Source organism: Acanthochromis polyacanthus, chromosome 6 (assembly GCF_021347895.1).
Source record: "Acanthochromis polyacanthus isolate Apoly-LR-REF ecotype Palm Island chromosome 6, KAUST_Apoly_ChrSc, whole genome shotgun sequence".
NCBI classification, from domain to species: domain Eukaryota; kingdom Metazoa; phylum Chordata; class Actinopteri; family Pomacentridae; genus Acanthochromis; species Acanthochromis polyacanthus.
The window spans coordinates 4,451,883-4,474,432 of record NC_067118.1 but is presented as its reverse complement, the minus strand read 5'-3'; the positions used below and the strand labels follow the sequence as shown (position 1 = coordinate 4,474,432).

At 41.2% G+C, this 22,550-nt stretch overlaps 1 protein-coding gene across 2 annotated transcripts in view; it reads right to left on the bottom strand.

The window, feature by feature from the left end:
* Window positions 1–4,747: 4,747 nt before the first annotated feature.
* kcnd1 (potassium voltage-gated channel, Shal-related subfamily, member 1) overlaps window positions 4,748–22,550 on the bottom strand; it is a 76,584-nt gene continuing 58,781 nt past the window's right edge. For both annotated transcript variants that reach the window (XM_022217813.2, XM_051949863.1), the window contains exons 4-8: window positions 13,536–13,698; window positions 12,484–12,567; window positions 11,571–11,666; window positions 10,649–10,899; window positions 4,748–9,607 (exon numbers count right to left, since the gene is read on the bottom strand). In XM_022217813.2, coding sequence (XP_022073505.1) covers window positions 9,400–9,607; window positions 10,649–10,899; window positions 11,571–11,666; window positions 12,484–12,567; window positions 13,536–13,698 — 802 coding nt within the window. In that variant the 3' untranslated portion in view covers window positions 4,748–9,399. The remainder of the gene's footprint in view (window positions 9,608–10,648; window positions 10,900–11,570; window positions 11,667–12,483; window positions 12,568–13,535; window positions 13,699–22,550) is intronic.

Below are 22,550 nucleotides of genomic sequence, written 5' to 3'. Positions count from 1 at the left end.
GAAGGCAGGGGACACCCTGGACAGGTCACCAGTCTGTCACAGGGCTACATATACAGACACACAATCACACTCACATTCACACCTACGGACAATTTAGAGTAACCAATTAACCTCAGCATGTTTTTGGACTGTGGGAGGAAGCCGGAGTACCCGGAGAAAACCCACGCATGCACAGGGAGAACATGCAAACTCCATGCAGAAAGATCCCAGGAAAGTAGTCAGTAGTATCAGTAGTAAGCAGCAGACTGAAGGGGTTTCCTGACATTGGTACTACAGTATTTATACTCATTCTGTCTCTCCTGTTCTTTGTCGGTTCGTCTTGTGTCTTCAGGAAAGCCATGAAGGGGTTCTGATCATCCACCCTAAAGTCCTGACTCATTCAGAGACCTCCCAGCAGTAGAGTTTGTTCATCATTCGTCCTCATAGACGTCCTTTTACACACCGGGATGCCAGATTCTCAGTAAGTTTCAGTGCAGCAGCATGTTTCTACCAGCAGGTGTCCTCGTCCCTCACCAGTGGTTACTGTTGAGCTGCTTTCCTCCAAAACATGATCAAGTCATTAGTCCTACCTCACACCTGCTACACTCCCATTGACATCCCAGCAGTGAAACACACTCAGAACTCATCCAGCCTCAGACTTTAGAACTTCAACATCAAGCACCTTTGGAGGGTTTCTAGCTATGAGTCTTCTCACTTCTCTCTGCATCTTTAGGTTCTACAGCCTTCAGTCTGCAGTAGAAGATCCAGCTGGTCCACTGCCGGCCAACAAAGTGAAGAAGTTCAAAGACCAGAACAGTCTAATGCTCTCATTCTGCTATTGGGATGCCAGTTTCATCTTTATCCTCCACTTCAACAATTAACAACAGTCAACAGTCTCCTGTTAAGATTACCAGCACTTACACACTAGTTTCTTCAGTCCTTATACCTCCCCTCAGGCCTCTGTTTAAATTTTATGCACAAAGACGCTAGAGATGCATACGTCGCTTACATCAACAATCCATCTTCTTTGTCAAGCAGATGAGTAAAGTGTCTGTCTGTCCATACGTCCTATATAGAATCAATTCACTGAGTTGTGGGTCTGCTCCAATGTCTCTTCCCAAGTGGACGTGTTCAGAAAACCTCCAAAGGAAGTTGTCCAGGAGGTATCTGAATCAGATGTCCAAATCACCTCAACTGACTCCTTTTGACCTGATGAAGCAACAACTCTACGATGAGCTCTCTCCAGATGATGAACTCTTCATCCTGTCTCTAAGGCTGAGTCCAGCCACCATGCAGAGAAAAACTTACTTTGACCTCTTGTAGCCTGTGGTCACATCCAGTAGCATCATACATGTCCGACACTCACACCTCTACTCAGCTCTGTAGAATCCATGTTTGTCTTATTTCTTTTCTGCTGAGTACTGAGTTAACTGTAATGTTGACTGATGAGTCGAGTTCAATAAAACCTTCATCTTTCCCTGTTTGAGTGGATTTTTCTTTTTGGGAACAACAGACCAATCACTTTGTTCCTCCTTTTACTACCGTGGATTCAACCCCACAACCATCTAGAACCTTTACCTCCTACCTTTGAATTCTGCTGCTTTTGAATTATTGCAAAGATCTAAACTTTATACCAAGTTGGACCTCAGAAATGTTTACCACGTGGTCAGAATTAGGGACGATGATGAATGGAAGACAGCGTTTACCACTCCAAGTAGACTCTATGAGGACTTACAGTAGTCCTGCCCTGTGGACTCACCAATGCTCCTGCTGAGTTTCAAGTCCTGATTAATGATGTTCTGATGGACATCCTTAATGTCTTTGTGGATCTGGATGATACTGTCATCTTCTCTTCTGGCCTCCAGGTCTACATCATACACGTCTGCCAGGTTCTTCAGCTTCATGTTAAAGCAGAGAAATGCAAGTTCCACATCCCAAGATGGTAAAACTGGTTGTAGGAGGCGGAGCATTGCTTCTCCAGGGTGGTGGTTTTTATCCCTCTAACCAAAATACAGTCTGACTAAGAGATGGTGGAAATGATGGTGTCTCATGTGTTCTGACTGCACAGACTCTTGAGGGATGTGATGTTTGACCAAAGTGTTCCTGAGCAACACACTGAACCCCAACATGCTCTCCATGACACCTGGCATGGAAGTTCTGTTGTTATTGGTGTGAATGGATGAATGAGGAACACACTATAAAGCACTCTGAGGACCACTAAGGTAGAAAGGTGATGTATAACTGCAGACCATTTACAGATGGAAAGACCAAACTGGGAAGATCAGCCTCCACTGTCTGACTTCCTGTGATCCAGAGTCCTGTAAGTTTTGCTGGCCTTTTCCCTGTTGAAAGTGAATCCTTCTGCTGTGAGGCTGACCTTCATCCATCCACTAGAATCCATCCCATGTTCATGTCTGGCCCACTGGTTCTGGCCACCACCCCCACCACAGACACCTTCAGACATCCCATCTCATCAGTTTCACCATCGTTCAAACCTTGAGTCACTCCTCACCAGGCAGTTTCAGCATCATTCACACAAACAAATCCCTCCCTGAGTGGTTTTACTGCAGTTAACTCCTTGAGTCATTCATCTTCAGAAACTTTCTCCACCATAAAAACCTGAAGTCATCCTGGAGTTGTCCTTCTCTAAACAGTTTTACCTTCATTCACACTCAAACATTTCCCTCTCCAGGCAGTTCCACCAGAATTAACACCTCGATCCATTTCTGTCCAGCAGTTTAAGCAGCTTTAACATCTTGGTTGAGGCCTCCAGTCAGTTTCAGCTCCATTAACAGCTTGATCCATTCCTCCCCAGACAGCTTCACCACAAACACCTTCAGTCATTTATCCCAGTCTGACAACAGTTACCACCTTGAGTCTCCTTCGTTTGGTCGTTTCACCAACATTCACAGATGAACCCATCCCTCTCCAGGTAGTTTAACCATTCAGAGCTTGACTTACCTTCACCTGACAGCTTCAGCTCCATTAACATCTTAAATCTTCCTGCCCCAGGAAGTTTCATCATTTATACTTTGAGTCGACCGTCCATGGACAGTTTCAGAATAATTAAGTCCTTCATCCATTCCTCCCTGAGCAGTTCAACCACCAATAACATCTGGACTCATGTCAATCTCAGAGCATTCATCATGTGATTTGGGGCTGAGAATAAATATCTGGAGCTGCTCACCAGGCAGCTGAAGCCATGAATGAAGGTAAAACGTCTTCAAGAACTAAAAGGAAGTCCAGTTACTTTTTACTGAAGGATTATTGTAAACATAGAAATCTAAAGGTAGAGGCCTGTGGTGTTTCCATGAGGACTTATAAACTGTGAATAGAGCAAAGTAACATCAGAATAACGTTTACTGATAAACTCTTTCATGTCTTTCTGCTCATCCAGCAGCTGAAACATGACTGAAGTTGGTTGTTTCATCAGAGCTCATCATGTGTTTCATGTTCCTGTTGACCTTTAAATATTGAACTCAGAACGTTTTGCCTCCAAACCTGATTAGAACTGAACCTCAATCAGACTGATCAGGATCCAGACTGCAGCTCAGTTTAATATCAAATGTCATCTGGAAAACAAATCTGAAGTTTCCAGGAGACAATCACTGACTTGTAATCTGCAAACAGAACACTAGAGGTCAGTGTTTCATCAGTTTCTACTCCAACATTAAACCCTCTCATGTGTTCATATTCTCAGGTTCCTCAGTCATTCATTGAAAAATCAGCCAGATCAGGACAAAGTTCCCTCAAACCTCCTCAGAACATCTGGTTCTTCATCTCCATTAACTTTATCAATCATCAGAGTTCTACCTTCAGACTGGTAATATTTCCAGAGTTCCAGGTCCTTGAAGTCCATAGAGGTGGGTCCAAAGCCAAGATTCAGAGTTCAGACTGAGACACCTGGATGGATGTAAAAGTGATCTGGAGAAGGTTTTTATCAGAACTCACAATTCTTTTTCCTCCTAAAATGAAAGAAAATAGAACATCCCCTGCAGAAAGTTCTAGAGTAGACCTAACGACAACTGTGAAGATCACTGATTAATATCTGCTGTCTAGATTTTTAACCTGAACTTTAACAGAAATACAAATACAACAATGTTCAGGTTCATGTGGACTTTTTCTGCAGGAATTCCAACTATTTCCTGGTGAACAGAAGCTGTGAGTTTGTGCAGCTTCTGGCGATTAGATGACAAGAAGACTCAGTAAATCCCTGCATCTGTCCTGATCTGGTGTCAGTTTTTACCCAAACTCAGATGTGTTTCTCCTCCTCAATGTCATGGTTCTATCTGCTGGACTGGTGAAGTTCTGAAAAAGTGATAAATCTGGACCCACCTCTATGGACTTCAAGGAGCTGGAAAGGAGAACGTCCCCTGGAGAAAGTTCTGGAGTAGACCTACCAACAACTGGAGAAAGTTCTAGAGCAGACCTACCGACAACTGGAGAAAGTTCTAGAGTAGACCTACCGACAACTGGAGAAAGTTCTAGAGTAGACCTACCGACAACTGGAGAAAGTTCTAGAGTAGACCTACCGACAACTGGAGAAAGTTCTAGAGTAGGCTTACCGGGACGTTCTCCTCTATGGACTTCAAGGACCTGGAACTCTGGAAATATTCCCAGTCTGTAGGTAGAACTCTGATCATTAATAAAGTTACTGAAGATGGAGAACCAGATGCTCTGAGGAGGTTGTGTCTCCATTGTCTCAGACTTTGATGACGTTACTCTCCAGTGTTCTGCAGGTTTGAGGAAGAACTCAGCTCACACCACGTTCTGGTTTCTGTTGTCTTTATTAGTGGAATGGAATATACACCTCTGTGCTTTAATGCTGTTTTCTCCATCATTCATTCATTCATTCATTCGTCCCTCTGAGACTGAAGTGTTGCCTCCATCTCCATCCTTTATTCACTGTCCTCTGTTTGTTTGTCACGTTTAGTCTGACCAGATGTGAAAACGTGACCTTTAGATGTAAGGCTGATGTGTAAAACCGGCTGTTAGAGAGAAAACTCAGCACCTTGAGCTGCCTTTAACTAAAAACACTGAGAGCTAAATCAGCCTAAAGGTGTCTCAAGAAGACTTCCTGAATGAAAAGATGAAGACATATGAAAAGAAGAAATCCTGTGCAGCCTGTGGCGACCGGCTAAATGAAAAAATAATTTAGTTTCTTTTTTATGTTACATGATTTACTGGATTTTGTATGTAAATAAAAGCAGTCAGTGCTTCAAACTGAAGAGTCTGACCTCTAAATCTCCCACTGAAAGTGAAACTGACGTACAGCATCTGGCTAAAACTGAAAATAATTTTCTAATTTTAACACGTTGTTATGACCCAGTTCTTAGACCTCCATCATGTGTGCTGCTGAATTCATTTCACATGATTCATTAACAGCTTCAGTGTCGGTAAAAATATGACGTCATCACTTCAAAATGCTAAAATTCTGGGCAGTCGTGGAACTTATTCCAGAGCCGGTTTACCCATCAGCCCCGGCATGAACGTTAATATGTTTAACGTCACTTTGATTCGTTCCTCAGATGAAGACGAAAAGTCAGAAATATAAATGCACTGAAATGAGTAACTTTACACTTAGTTATCTGCACAAATTAACCGACATTACAACTTACAGAAAACAACCCTGATGTCTCCACAGCTAAATCCTTTATTATGAGAAAGCTGTGAGCTCAGCAAATCTTTATTATTTGTATGGAAGCCAAGAACGCGTTCTTTTTAAAATCACAAATTATTTCTTTACCTCGAGTAAACAAAAGTCAGTTTTCTCAAGAAATAAACGTTGTTGAAACAGTGACGACCAAAACATTCGTATTTGTACGGAAGACAATTAGTGCGACTGTGAGTTTAACGTTACGGTTTCTATGTCTGGAAAACAAAAGTCTGACTACTTGAGATAACAAAATAATTTATCACAAGAAAATGGAGTTAAAAAGTTACTCTAGTTATTATGGAAGCCAAAACCAACCATGAGTGCAGATATTTAGTTTTTTTGAGTTATTTTCTATTCTTCTGTAGGTAAGGGAGCCAAGAGCGGCCATGTTTGCTGTTTTATTATTTATTTATCTTGAGTTATGGTTCGATACAACAAGAACAACAGAAGGATGGATTTTACAAAACAAATCAGTGAGAGGAAAATTTCAAAAAGAATAGTTGCTGGGCTGTTGTTGGCTTCCGTATGTATAGAAGACGAAAAGGGACATTAATTAATTTAAACTATTTTTTTACCAGTTTCAAAGAGATTTCCTGAACGCAACAACGTGAACTAAAGGTCTGATTATTTATTTTTTGTTTAGAGTTAAATTATCATCATTAATAAACTTATAGTACTGACATTTGGACTTTCTCAATATTTTTACCATTTATCTGTCTCCGCCTGGTGGCTGGAGGTCGTAACTACAGTCAGTTTACAACATTTATAAAGAGAATTATTCACAACTTAGAAGGAAGAAATATGTGAATTTGGATGGTAACAATTGCTGCTGTTTTATACGTTTTGGCAGCTTCATGACGACATTAAATGACATTTATAAACTCGGAGTGTTGATTTAATCAGTAAAAACACTGCAAACAACGTGGACTCAAACTGCTTGTTTTTCTGGTTACTTTCAGCAGATCCAGGACTTTTTTCTGTTGCTGGACGATAAAGATGGAGGCGACACAGTGGAAGCAGTAACACCAAGCAAACAACTCTCGCTTCGTTCAGTCTCGACTCTCCGTCTTCGAACTGCAGGAGAAAACAGATAAAATACCTATAACGGTATCCATGCATATTTGTGACTGCTCATCATACAAACACCTTCATACAAACAAACAGCCGGCGGCGCACACACTCTGCATTCTGGCGGGAACATGCCTGAACGTTTCGGATAATCTGCTCGGTGGTGCGAACACTCGTCTGGAAAAGGTTTGGGTGGAGGATGAAGAAAACAAACCAACGGGGAAACTAAGAGTCTTCATGCAAACACCGGATGACGTCTTCCCCACGTGTCGTGTTTTTTCTGATATGGTTGATAATCCTATGATCAGTAGTGCTACTTCTACTGTACGAGGCTCATGCACGGACGGACGCCTGCCGACGACTTCCATCGATCTTTTGTCTTTTTTTTGTTTGTTTTGTTTTTTTGGTTCGAGGGTTTGATTGGAAGATGCAGGTGAAAGTTTATGATACAAAATATGTTACAGTATGTACGTCGTTGTCTCGCGTCGTTTCTGAGCAGGTCGAGGAAACGCTTCGACTTTTCGCGGCTGAGGTCAAACATGGCCGACGGCGTGCAGCATCGGAAAAGATTCAACACGAGGAGGCGACATTTAGGATGGTTACTGAGGCATTTTAGATGTTTTCAAATCATTAGGGACGAATTTAAAACACTTTGAGTCAAAGTTTAAGAAACTCTGAACACCTTTTGAGTGATTTTAGATCAAGTTCAGCTCATTCTGGACCAGGTTCCAGTCATTTCCGACAAAGTCAGTTCATTAACTGCTTTTTAGTTTCCAGTCATTTTAGACAAATTTTCGAGGCACTTTGGACAAATTTCACCTCATTGTAAACAAGGTTCCAGATGTTCTGGAAAAGTGTTCAGCAATTTTGAAAGAGTTTCAAGTATTTTTTTACAACTTCTTGCTCATTTTTTAAACCCTTACTCTTATTTTCATCATTTCAGAAGGTTTGGGGTGATTTTGGACGACTTTCTAGTCATTTTGACCAGAGTTTGTCAGTTTGGACATGTTTTGTCCTAATATGTGATGTTTTACACTCGTTTACCTCGAGCTCTTTAACCTGACCCACTTCAAGGGTTAAAGGCATTTTGGGAGGAAAATGAAATCTTTTAAAGACTTTTCTCGACTGTGTTTCAGATGTTTCCACCAGCAAATCACCAAACCTTCCCCCAGCTGCTGTGATCAGCTGCCCCAACCAGAAAATCACCCTCAGAGGGAAATAAATACGGGAATAAATAATATCTGAAGGTTTCAGTTTGGTGTTGGTGATTTGCAGGTGAGCAGATGTTGGAAAACTCTCCGAGCTGGTGGAGCTCAGACATTAAAGTTCATAAAAGTGGAGTTAAATCCAGCGCGGCGACTTTTTCCACCGATGAGGATCATTTTTCTGAAGTGCGCGTCATTGGATCGGACCTGGAGGCCGGCGAGCGATCGGCGTTTCCTTTCCCTGTTAAATCTATTGCAGAAACTCGTTATGTTTTCTCACATAACGAGTGAATTTCTTAGTTGCTTTACATTTTGTTCCCTGCTGCGATAATTACTGTAGTTCTTAAACACACATTATTACTGTTACTAATATTATTCGCTTCATTTGTTGATGCTATTTTCCTGCTTTTTGTAATGTTGCATATTTTGAAAAGTAAAAGGCCTTCTCTCGATCCCGGTCTGGGCGTCAGTGACGAACACTTTGGAGCTACATCAGACCAGTTCTCATCAACCTCGTAATCCAGTCCAGAAGTCCAAACTGAGCTAAACAAAAGTAGAAAAGCTCAGCTTTAGTCCAGTTCAGCTCCTTGAAATCACAAAGATCAGTTCAGTTTGTGTGTTTCTGTGTCGTTCTTCAACTCATCCAGCTGGATTCTGATAAAACCTTAAGAGTTCTCGCTCATGATTTCCTCATTCTGGTTGAAATTTGTAACCTGAAGTGCTTCCCCAGATCGTCCACACGTATTCCCAAACTCCATCAGACCCAAGATTCACATTTTGTCCTTGTCTGGGTTTAAACCAACAAAGTTCTCAGCTGTTGCTTCCCTGAAGATGGAGTCCGTCATCGGAAAGAAAAACAAGTCAGTCCAAATAAAAGATCTGAGTAATGCTAAAACACCAATCCACACTCATCATTAGTTTCTCTCCAACATCCAAAGAAGGTTGTTCGGTTTCCTACAAACCGTCTTTTCCAAACTAACCGTCCATTCGTCTAATCAAACCAGGCTGAGATCAAAAATACGACCACTGTCCTCCTATAAAGCATGAAGTCTGAAGGTGGCGCCAACAAATCCAAACCTTCAGAAGGTGTCGGCGCCTTTAAGAGTCTATTCCATTGACGCCCCTCAATGAACCTTCGAGGGGTTTTGTGCAAAGAGATCCAACAGGTCAGATTGTGCGGGGGCAGATGGGGTAGGTGTGTGGTGAGGCTGAAATGCATGAAGGGAAAGTTTGAGGAGGAAAACTTCATCTTTGAGCCTTTAGCGCTAGCTTGCCCTCAGAGCTCCGGGTGGCAGCCATGTTTATGTTGCTGTACATTTTGTCTTCTAACTGGTCCGCTGGTTCCATGTAATCCACAGAAAACAATCCACGGTGTTTCAGAATCCGAGCCGGCGGCGCCCTGGACCAGGATCAGAGGCTCAAAGTAGATCAGGTGGAAGTGGCTGTTGGGGCCGAGGGACGGGTGAGGACAGGACGGTCGGCGGGTGAAGGTTATAAGGAGGAGATCTTGACGGTGTCGTGGGTGTAGGCTGTGGCCCGGGTGTTGCGCAGGATACCGGGGATGGGGGCTGGCGACGGCGGGAGGCTCTCGTCCGGCGTGTTGGCAGGCGGCGTGGGGATGCTGATGATGGCGGCGGTGAAGTCTTGTTCTCCACAGTTCAGCTTCAGGTCATCAGACTGGGCGTTCAGACTGGAGCGACTGAGGAGATAACCAGACAGAAATAATTGATAAGGAGGTTTAGGAAAGTGAGAATAAAGAATAGCACAATAAAAACCTGACAGACTGCAGACAGATGGAAGTGTTTATGACTAGGTAACATAGAAATCAGATTTTTCCTTAGTTTGAAGTAAATAAAATCTGTGAAAACATGATGACTCTTAATATTCTTCCAGTTTTGTACAACATATTAAAATATTCAGGCCATCACTCCTTCATGTAGCTGCTAGCAGGATTCATGCAATGATGCAGTTTGTCAACCGTCACTCTGCAGTAGGTTTTCACATGATTGTCTTGAGACAATCATGTGATCGTCATCAGGTAGCTGATGTAGTGTTCATTTGTTGTCATGGTTACAGTGACGCCATGCCGCTATCTGGCAATGAAACAGAAATCTTTAAGAAATCTGTGGATCCAGACTATAAGCTGCATCACTGCCAAAATCTAATCATTTGGTCCTTGAGCCATTTCTGATCTTCCCTGAAAATTTCATGCAAATCCATTTGGCTGTTTTAGAGTAATCTTGCTGACAGACAGACAGACAGACAGACAGATCGCTACATAACTCCTCCACATTCCTTGGCAGTGTAATAACTTTGCATTTCAAATATGTTCAGAGACACCAAGCAAATCTGAAGTTGCTCCGGCTAATTCTGCAGGAGGAGCTTGTAAAAATACAACTTCTCCAGTTTTCTAGGGGGTGCTATGGGGCCATTTTACCATACCTTTGCCAAAGTTCCATAAAATATTAAAATTTTCCACTTTTCCGAGGCATGTGCAAAGTTTCCTGAGTTTTTGAACATCTTTAGTCCCTGAAAAATTTGATCCATTGGAATAATAATCATGTGGTGTACCCCAGGGCTCCATTGTTGGTCCTCTGCTTTTTTCTGTTGATTTTTAAGTTCTTGGCGGAATTCTACCCGTCCAGCGGTGTGTTTTCAAGTATTTCACAGCATGCCTGTACAGAACATAGTATATCTACAGTATGTATATATTTCTAGCAGTAAACTAGAGAGGCGTTACGTTTGCGGCGGTATGGAGGTGGTCTTGACGTGCAGCATGTCCAGCTCCTGGACACTGCCTCGGCTGACGGACACCGTGGAGTTAGCTAGCCTCATAGCGGCTCTTCTTCGGGCCCGGCGGGGGCAGCAGCCGGTGGAGTTATTCTGCGCCCCCTGCTGGCTGGACAGGGAGGTGCTGCGACTGGTCCTGAAGCCCACCGACTCGGTCATGCACAGCTCGCTGTAGGTCATCTCATCGGTGAACTCGTGGTTCTGTGAGGAGAAAGAGGAACGTTAGAAAGATCCTCAGGAGAACTGGACTGTTTCTGTCAGCACTGATGGATTATGAGACCAGCAGAGACATTCCAAGACCTCCAAACAACTAAAAAGAGACGGAATCATGTATTATTTGTGTGATGTTCTGTGTCTTTGTGGTTGTTTTGTGTCTCTTTTTGTTGATGCTTTCCGTTTCTTTGTTGTCATTTTTGTCTCTGTTGTTTTGCCTCTTTTTCTTTACATTTATTTATTGTCAGTTTTTTGTCATTTTATGTCTGTCTGAAGTCAGTGTGTCTCTCTGGTTGTTTTGATCTCTTTTTGTGTTTTTTAGTCACTTGCATCTCATTTGTGATCTCTTTAGGTTTCTATTCTTTTGCATTTTTTTTTAACATTTTTGTCTTCTTTTGGTCTTCGTCTTTTGGTTTTGGTCTTGTTTGTGTCTCTTTATGGCCATTTTGTGTCTCTTTGTGATCGTTTTGTAGAACTGAATTTAAAGACTAGAAGACATGTTGGGGATAAAAACTGCTAAATAAAGTTTCAGAAAGCTCTAAAAGATGGTTGCATCCACTCAGAGCTCCAGAACAACCACAAAAACCCACATTTGATGAGACAAATTGAGAGTTTTGCTGAAAGGCTTTTGTTAATCGTGTTTGCGTACGAAACCTCACCGTGGTTTTCTCCAGACAGTGCAGCAGGTGGTGATGTTGGTGTTCGAAGGCCGATCGGTTCTTCACACACAGAGCTGTGCTGTCACTGTCCCGGTCCTAACAACAACAACAACAACAACAACACAAATCAACCTCACTGATTCATAAAGTAATAAAAGTCCACTAAAAACTCCCATGGAAGCTATCAGTAGGTTTGATTTGAGCTGAAAGTTCAATTAGTTAACATAAAACGACAAAGTTCTGACTGGTTCAATGTGTTTCTAGGAAAAGAGCATTTCAAAAGGAAGAAACTAAATACGTTTACTGCAGAAGAAGGATTCTATAGTTAAATAAAGTTTTCTAATTGAGCTTGTGAACTGGATTAGTTGAGAAGAATGACTGGATGATGAATTAGCAGATTTCTAATGGAAGTTCTGACTGAAGGAAAGAGAGTATGAAACTAAATAAGGTTTGTGCAGAAAAAAGCCAAGATGATGGTTAAATGAACAACCTTCTTCTTGAAGTTTCTTTTTAGAAAGACTTCTAGTCTGTGCGTTAAATCAGAACGTTTCCAATGAAGGTTTGAATGGAATTCTTTGGAGAAATCAAACAAGCCGTAGAAACTTCTCTGGGAAGTTCTTTTCAAGAACATTAAGAAGAACATTAAGCGACAGTTGATTTCTGATAACATCCTGAATCCAGCATGTCAGATGATGAATTTGTGACTGAAAACATCTAAAACACATCCAGGCAGCAACAATAACAGAAACAGAAACAGAATTAAAGCAGTAGTTTAGGTTTTCATGAGTTTGTCTCAGTTTGGCTTCGATCACAACAAAGTCTGTAATCTGTCAGTGCGTGTGTGTTATTGTGTTTGTGTGTGTGTGTTACTGTGTGTGCTTTGTGAGTGTGTTGTTGTGTGTTTGTGTCTCACCCCGATGGCTCTGTCTTCTTTGTACTGGAGGAAGGCGTTGGTTGTTCCTTTCTTTGCCATGCGGATCCGAGCCAAACGCACTTTCTGTCGGACGGAAACACACAGGAAACAGCAGCGTCAGCGCAACACACACACACACACACACACACACACACACACACACACACACACACACACACACACACACACACACACACACACACACACACACACACACACACACACACATTTTTGTCTGTAGACTCGTCTCTCAGGTGAAAGTTTTTGCTGCAAAGCTGCAGTTTTCAGTGTTGAAGTTCCACTGAGCCTCAGATCCTCTTCCTGGTTCCAGACGTAGATTTATTGATTTGATCCGACCACGAAACAAACAGGTGATTAAACAGTAAAACACTCTATTACAGACGCTAGTGATGAACTCTGACGCTGTATTCTGGTATTGTTTTTTTTAACTGCTAACACTGAGGAGGCTGTTTTCTAACTTCTGGAGCATGGACCTCTTCAACAGCCTGGACAGAGCTGAAGAGGAGACTCTGGTCTCTACATGATGGAGGAGGAGGACCTGGAGACCACCCATCACTTCCTCTCCAGGCCGGACTTTGACGCTAAGATGGAGGGCGGTGACAGCCTTTCCCACGGTGATTATGACAGCTCTGATCAAGAAGTGCTATTGGACGATGTCATCAGAGCACAGAAGGTCTCCGACTCCTCATCGAGCTCAGAGCATCGACTGAACCCCCCTCCCCCAACACACCTTAGTCCCCTTCTTAAAAGTAAATCATGTTATTCCTCATCATTTATTGTTACCGTTATGTATCGAACCAAGGACAGATGTGTATTTTTTTGTTGTTTCATGTAAGAAACCCGTCAGGTTTCTTTCTTTCCATCGTCACAGCGGTGTCACTGTGATTCATGTTTTGGATTTTTTGGATTGTTGGGTTCTCTGTTTAGAATTCCAAGGTCTGTACGTTACTCTGCTGAGCACTGTGAGATGATTTGTGTCAATCTGTGCTACATAAACAAGCTAAACTGAATGTGAAACGTGACACTCGGACCTGCTGGGCTCTCATCTTGTCGGCCCTCTGGTTCTGGTGGTAGATCCGGCTGAAGTTAGACACGATGACGGGAACCGGCAGGGCGATGACCAGAACGCCGCTCAGAGAACAGATCGACCCAAAGATCTTCCCAGCGATGGTGTTTGGAACCATGTCACCGTATCTGTGGACAGAAAACACATCGTCAGCATGTTGGAACTGAAGCCGCCCCAACAACAGGTTCCATCTTCAGCTAGCTAGGAGCACACCATCGACCTGAAGCTTCAGTGTTCTTTGGATGTAAATGAGCGTTATGTTGGTGATGAAGGTGTTTGGGAAAAGCTTACTCTGGATCAGCAGCAACTCAGAGGAAAAGGAGACCACAGGATGAGGAGGAAGAAGTAAAGGGAACGGCATGAGACACAACCAGTGTGAAGGCTGGAGTAGTATGTATGGATGTAGGACAGGAAGTGGCCGAGGTGTGGTCCTTTATCTCCATACACATCATCCAGAGTCATTGTTAAACCACCAAATGTAAAACAGGATTAGGACAAGGTTTTGTTGTTTTGGGAGATAATAAAAAACACATAATAAAATCTGTTTTTGAACCGTTTGAGCTCCTTCATCACATGAGCTGTGAGAAGTTCTAATGAAGGTTCTCCATGTAAACGTCTCATTTAAATAATTGTCCTCATGAATTTGATCTAAAAGTGAGACCAGAAAGAATGTTCGTCACCACCCAGAGCCCATCGTCAGGTAGATCCAGATGCTCTCAGTTTGGTTCAGAAACCTGATGTCATCTCTGCTAAATTATTGTTATTATTTCACCTGAAGCCATGTTTTGCTTTGTTTTTTCAGTGCTGGAAAAGAACAAAGTTAATAAAAGTAGAAAAATGTCCATAAGTTGTTGACGAGCTGAAGACAGACACAACTATAGAGGTTGTTTCAACAGAAAGTGTCTGTTTGGTCATCATGAAAACTGGTAACAACCATCTTTCTGTGTCAACTAATGACTTTTTCGTACATAAGCTCCAAGTAAACACGTCAGTAAACCCATTATCACATGTACAACACCAGTCAGAAGTTTGAACTGCTGAATAATTTTAAAGTCAACAAGATCCACATTAAACTGCTTCTCCTGATCCAACAACACACAACTTTGAGGTCTGAGGTTTGATGAAGCCAACAGAACCTCATCGTCTGCAAAAAGCTAAACCTGTGATGATCCCAAACCTGCTCCATGAATATTCCAAACAGGATCAGCGACCAGCAGAAACCTGGTCCAAGCCCAGCACCAGGATACGGCTGTGGTTCTACAAGGATCGGATGGTTCTGGTCTGGTCCAAGGTCCCCTCCCAAACATCCACTAAACCTCTAAAGTGTCCTCAGTAACAAGGATGTTCTGAATGATTAGTCCTACTTTAGTTTCAGTCTCCTACTGATCTAAACTACAACCATCCAATCACATCTGCTGATCTTCAGCATCCAGATATACTCAACTATCAGGAAGAAAGACAACAAAGACCGAACCTTCACATGTAAACACGGCAAAGTCAAAGTTTCCTTGTAGTTGTTGTCAACCTCTTCCATGTCAGTACCTGCAGATGTGGAACAAATATGTTGTAGAATACAGAAACTAAACTTATTTGTGCCTTCTGTCACACAGACGTCATGAAGGAAGAACAGCTGGTGGCAGGAAGTTCAGATTCTGATCCAGGATTCATTTATCCTGAGCTGATGTTTCTGCTTCAGCCAACAAATAAAATCCCAGTTAATCCTAAAGATCTGAGCTCTGGTTGGAGGTCATTTACCTCCACATGAGTCTCTGTCATGGTGCCCCTTTTCGCAGGCTTTAAAAAAATGACTGTTGTTTCACAAATCGCCTATCAGATAATAACTAGTAAAATAAAATAAAATAACATGTTGACAGTATTTAAATCTGACTGTAGAGTTACACTCATGTTTCATTTTTTTTTCTGGAACACTTGCTGCAAATTTTCACTGTTTTTGTTTGAAGATATTTTTTGCAAATCTTTTCTCTGAAAATACAAAAACAAAACAAAACAACCTGCATCCTGCTGGTTCTGTTTCCTGTGAATTAATTTAATGAGCTGAAGAACGGATGAAGGAATCTCATGTTTTCATTCATTCAAAAACTTATTTTAAAGTGATCAAGTGTAAAAATCTGACACTTCAAGTTCAAACTTTGTGCATCAAACGGTCCACTTCCTGCATTTTGTGCCTTTTCTGCATGAATTGCTGTGGAGATGTTTCCTCTGCGTCCTCCTTAAAGCTGATTTATTTATTTTACTCCACATTGAACTTTGACTAAAAGAACATCACACTGTGTGGAAGGAAAAACTAGAAAACTGGAGATTAAGATCATGAACTCCTGAGCAGAATGTTTTCTAAAAAAGCAAATCAAACGAGGAGTCGGTTCATTTTCTGATCAGCTTCAATACAAGCTGATGTCAGAGGACGTTAGGATGTTATGAAGAATGCAGCTCCATCTTTTATGTACGTTTTTTTGGTAAAGTCCACCAGTAGAGGGCGCCAGTAGCACCGTCTGAAGTCTATCATGTTTATCAGTAAGTAAAGATGCTCAGATTTGTATTTTCGTTTGAATTATTGTCCGATAATGATTTAACTTCAACTACAATCACATTGAAATCCTCTCTGAATGTAATGACAGTTGAAACATTCAGCTGAAATAGTCCAGTACTGCATTTCTGTCTGTTAAAACTACAGTGAGCAGCCGCTAATGGAGACGCTGAGGCTTTACTAAACATAAAACTGAACATTTGTGAGCTGAATTTAAAGGAACACCAACATTCCTCTGGTTTAATAAATGGCTGCAGCGCGCTCGTTGTTCTGTTAATGTCATTAAGTCTTCGGTGAGCTGCGGACCAATTAGCAGGCTGATAGGACTCCTTTTAATTCTGCTGCTGATTAAACCGTTCATTTGTCAGAGCGGTTGGTTTCTGTCTCGCTGCGGAATTAAAGTCTTAATTTTACAGATATGCAAATGAGCGGCGGCCGAGCAGCAGATCAGATATTCAGGTAATGAAGTGCAGCTCCGGATCCAGAAATGAGGCCGCGACCTCGACCACCGCGCTAACGCTCGTATCTGCTCCCGCTTCTTTTAGCGCCGGAGCTCATTTAAAAGCTGTGCAGCTCCATAATGAATCTGCTGCTTCTGATTTAAATAAATTCTCAGTTCGCATGTTGGAACGCATTAATAAACTGGGATTAAACGCATTCATTTGACCGACAGATTAATTCCCTCAGAACCTCCACTTCAACCCTCTGAGCTCCAAACACAAGCAGAACAAAGGAACATTCATGTGCTTTCTGCTGGACTTCTCTGGAAGTTTTCAAACCAAAACATCTAAAAACTGGAGGCTTGTCTGGTCAGACTTTAACACATCAGATTCTACTGATGTTAGAGGCTCAACAGGTGGAGAAATGTGGACCGAAGGCTGGATTTTAGTAGAAATATGGATCCATCCATAGATGAACACTTAAAGGAACTTTATGGAGACACTAGACCAACCTGGATTGGAGGTTTTTGCACTTTTTCCCCCCATTTTCAAAGCTCAGTTATTCATTTGTGTCATTTTTTGTATTTTTGAGTAATTCTGAACAATCTTTATCTTATTTTAAACACATTTGAAGATATTTTGGACAGATTTCAAGTTAGTATGGACAATTTTGAGCAAGTTTTGACAAGTTTTGAGTTATTTTGGACAAATTTCGTGACATTTTTCAAAGGTTTTTCGTATTTTTACACTGTCTTTATTTCTTTTAAACAGATTTTCAGTCTCTGTCTGGTCCAACTTTAACCATCAGATTCTACTGATGTTAGAGCCTCAACAGTTGGAGAAATGTGGACCAGAGACTGCATTTTAGTAGAAATATGGATCCATCCATAGATAAACACCAACAGGACGTTTATGGAGACACTGGAACAACCTGGATTGGAGATTTTGCACTTTTTTCCATTTTCAAGGTCCAATAATTATTCAGAACAGTCATTTATTTGGACAACTTTGACATCCTTCAATGGATTTTTACTAGTTTCAAGTCATATCGGACCATCTTTATCTTATTTTAAACAAATTTGAGTCTATTATTAAGAATTTCAAGTCTTTTGTGATACTTTGGAGTGGTTTGGGACGAGTTTAAAGTCAGTATGGATTATTTTTTGTTTTGGGGGTGGCTGGAGAACCCAGGCGCAGACAGATACTGGCAGACAGGTAATAAGGAAAGAAGTTTATTAAACCAGAAAACTACAACAATAACTAAACGGAGAACTGAACAGGGGATGGGACAAACTAAACCAACCTACTAGTAACCAAACACTGTGAATACTAAACGGCAGGTCACAAAACTAAACTGAATTATGTAACCAAGCTAAGAGGGAATCCAGAGCAAACAGACCAAACAGGAAAACAGGCAGGGGAAAATCCCAAAGCAGACAGGAGGGCAACAGAGTCCAAGAAGGGGGAAATCCAGGAGGCAGGGAGAAGAAAAGTCCATGAGCTAAGCAGTCCAGGGGTGGCAGGTTTGGTGGGGGACAGCATCCATAGAGCAGGGTTTAAGGAGAGAGGAGCTGAGCTGAGGTCAGCTGATGCTCATAGCAGTAATCAGCAGGTAGAGGGAGAGAGACATGATGGAGAGGTGACAGATGAAAACAGAAACAGACCAGGAACCAACGGAGGAAGAAGGAGGAAGAAGAGCTGGAGCAGGATCCTAGCATTTTCATCCTGTTCTGATCCTCCCACAGAAGTTCAGCTGGTTTCTACTGAAGCTCCTTCATAATTGACCTGATCAGTCATTCCAACCTCTTTGGCTTGGAGCCCCCCTATAAGGTCCCCCCCCCCAGTATATAATTCAAGTATGTTATTCAAGTGTATTACTAATAGAAAAGTCCCTAAAATTATTGAAAAAAAGAGTTGTAGTCTGACCAGCAGGAGTCGGTAGCTGGCTGCAGTGAATGTGACACTACAGAGTATCAGAGTGAACTTACTGAGTATTTGTGTCTCTCTTTTGTTTGATAGTTTGCAGACGGTCCCTGATCTCTCACAGCCGGCTGCTCATAGACACCAATGTTATTCCTGCAGCTTTAAACACAGCTACATGTGATAAAACTAGGCCTGTAGCACATTGTCTACCTTACAACGATGGGAAAGAGGCATCGTTTATGTTTTGAACACGTATCTTTAAGGAGTTATTGATGCCGGAAGTCCTAATCTGTGAATATCTTTCCGACTTTACCGAAATGCGTTTTGTTTCCTGATGTCGCCGTAATTTGCCTTCATGCTGCCATTTGCCTGCATTTCACCACAAATAACACAATTCTGTCTTGTCCTTCAGTAAAACCAAACTGAAGGTAAGTCTCAGGAGTTTTTTAGGTACTGATGAATCTTCATTTTCAAACACCACTTCCATCAGTAACTTTCTAACTGCACACAAACGAATGCATGGGGATGAGCGAGCCAACCTGAGGAAAGCGTGGACAGAAGTGGAGGAGGTGTGGCAATTTTGGAGGAAAGACCAAATAAATGTGTTTTAAGAATGTTTTGTAGGTAGACTGATGACACAGGAAGTCTGTTCCTCTGATTTTATACACGATGTAAAAATCTAATTTTTAGAACCTCCAATGCTCAGAGGCTTGTGATGACCTGGATGACTGAGAATCTACACAGACGTATTAATCTGATTATTTGTTTCACCAAAATCAACCAAAACCTCTCAAAAAAAACCTTCCAAATGACCCAAATATTGTCCAGAAGGTCAGAAAATGGCTTTAAAACTAAATCCGTCCATAATGACACAAAACTGGTCTAAAACCAGCGTAAGTCGGAGCTGAGTTAGTCGTGCAGAGAAGTTTTAAGGTTTTTTGTAGGATTGTTGCTTTAAATCCTAAAAAATCTGGACTCAGTGTGTCCGTCATGTTTCCAAATGTTCTGGACGACACCCGAGAAATGTTGTGAAAAACTGCCGTAACCGTGAGGAAAAACTAGATGAATGAATGAATGAATGAATTTATTTTGGTCAGACACTTCAACACAACATTATATTCTCAATTTCATCATCAACATGAACAAAGACCTCTGAGAAACTGCAGAGAAAGGATTTTAACCAGTCGATTGATGAAACAATCAATAATGAAAGATTGTTGAAGATTTTCCTGCTAAACTGATTCCAGCTGATTGATTTCCTGTTAACAGACTGATCTATTACTCTGAAGCTTTCATATATTTGTCAGAATATGGTTAAAGTGACTCCGTCTGTTCAGATTCTACAGAAGCAGAAGTCCAGGTGATGCAGAGTTGGAGTTTAAACGCTCCTTTAGTCCAGCTGTCAGCTTCGTTTTCCTTCTAACTGACCGTAAACCCAGAACGTGACGGAGCGAATCTCTAATCTGCTGCCATCAGTTTCCCTTTAACTCTCCTTCCTGATATCGGCAGTTTGAGGATCGATGAAGATAACGGAGATCAGGGAGTTCATCTGTTGCCTAAAAGCTCTGAGACTGAAGCCAAACGAGGCCGAACATCTCAGCTGATCCCCTTTTTATTTAGTTATTCAGAAAAACAGACAAACATTGACATTTATGTTTCTCTGCCCGTTACACTGGTGAAACTGTTGGTGATTGGCTAACACACTTTGGTTCATTAGCAAAGACTAGCAAAACAGCTACATCCAGTTCAGTGAGGTTAGCAGCTAATGTAGCTTGGTCGAGGCTAGCTGTCCTGTTCATGTTAGCTAACACAGATTAGCAGATAAAACAGTTCCAGTACATTTGGTAAATGGCTAACCACTGCTTCTGATTAGCAGCTACGTCAGATTAGCATTAAAGCTACATTCAGTTTAGCTAGTTGTCTGTTCTGTTTAAGGTTGCTAACAGGTCAGTTTAGGTTTTCATTTTGAACAAGTCTGAGTCTTTCTTGACAATCTTATTCATCAATTGTTGCCTTATTTTGGACAAATGTTTATTAATTTTGGATCATTTTAAGTAATTTTATACATCAGATTCTACTGATGTCAGAGCCTGAACAGTTGGAGAAATGTGGACCAAAGACTGTAGTTTTACTTTCTTTGGATAATATTGAGTAACTTCTGTGATTCTGTCTGTTATTTTGGACAAACTTTAAGTCATTGTGGACAATTTCTTTTATTCATTTTAGTCAAGGTTCAAGTAATTTTGGAGAATTTTGAGCCATTTTGGTCACATTTCAGGTTATTTTGGACAGATTCTGATTTATTTGGGACAAACTGTGAGTAATCTGAACAGTTTTCAAAGCAAAATATCTAAAAACTGGAACCGTGTCTGGTCAATCTTTAACCCATCAGGTTGATGTTAGAGCCTCAACAGGTGGAGAAATGTGGACCAAAGACTGTATTTCAGTAGAAATATGGATCCATCCATAGATATACACTAACAGGAACTTTATGGAGACACTAGACCAGCCTGGATTGGAGGTTTTGCAGTTTTGTTTTGTTTGTTTTTTTTTTCCGTTTTCAAGGACCATTTACGACAACTGTGGATCCATTCAGCTGTTCTGTCTGTTGTCACCACGTTTCCTGTCTGATAGTTTTATTTAAGGACATACTGAACCATTAAACTGTTTTATTTAAGGGTGGAAATAGGAAAATAAAAGATAGGACAACATGAGATTCTTAACATTTAGTCAAAACATTCCTTTGGAGAAGTTTTTGGTTCCAAATACCAGATGAATAATGGCTGTTGGAGGAACATGTGTGAATAAATGAAGTTTATTCTGCAGCAGGAGATGAACAGGAACAGGTTGTGTTTCTGTCTGTGCTGGACGGCTTCCAGACTGGAGGTTAAGTGCTCAGAAAAGCCACATTAGCAGACAAAGGCCGTGATTATCGATCAGAGCAACCCTCAGCCTTCTGCAGAGTCACATCAGGACATGGAGCTAGCCTAGCCTAGCTTAGCTTAGCTTAGCACAAACACCGGACACAAGAAACTTCAGGTCAACCCTGTGAATCAGTTTAATGAGGAATAAATCAGTAATATGAGAAGAAAGACGTCTATAAATCTACTCTACGTGAAGTTCAAACAGCTGGAAGGTTTTCACATAAACTGTAGTTTATGATCAGAATATTGTCGGAAAAAATCACAAAAATGTCCATAAATGTCACTGGAATGTTTAGATTTGATGAAAAAAATTAAATACTGTCAGCTAATAACACATTTCTGGGAAATCTTTGAACATTTTAGGTGGAAAAAAAGAAATGTTAAAAACAATGTTTCTTGAAGAACATTCAGAAAAAAATCAATCAAAATCCAGAGAAATTCACTGGATTTTGGTTGATTTTCTTCTGAATGTTCTTCAAGAAACTTTTTTCCACCTAAAAATGTTCAAAGATTTCCCAAAAATGTTGTAAATGTGGACAGCAGAAGTTTCACTGTGAATATATCTACATTTTTCCACATTTTCAAACTTTAAAACAGATCAATTTGACCCATAGGACGACAGGAAGTTTAAGGACTTCAGTGTCTTTTTTAAGCTAATTAAGGCCTTTTATTTTGTATAAATTATCATGTTTTTTAGCCCTGAAGGTCCTCATCAGAACCAGACTGTATCTGATCTTAAAACCAAACCTTTATTCACTGTGATTTAAAGAAATACAGGTTCAGGTTTGGTGAATTTGCTTCAGCGCCATCAGTGACCCTGTTAGCAGGCGTTTAGCTGTAATTCAGACGTCTGGGAGCGTTTCTGAGGTTAAATGTTGGTTTCCAGGAGGTTTTCACTGACTCTGGAGATGTTTTAAAGCTGTTTGGAGCTTCAGGGGTTAAACATCTACAGACGTCCTGAATAAAACCTTCACATCCAGTCTGCATAAAATAAAGGTAGAAGAAGAAAATAAGGTCAGGAGTTCAGTTACCCAGAATGCCCTGCAGCGTTCAGCTCAGAAAGCAGACTCACCAGGACATAATACTCCGTATACTCTGTGTACTCTGTAGATTTATATGTAACCCTTTCAGACAAAAACTGGACTTTA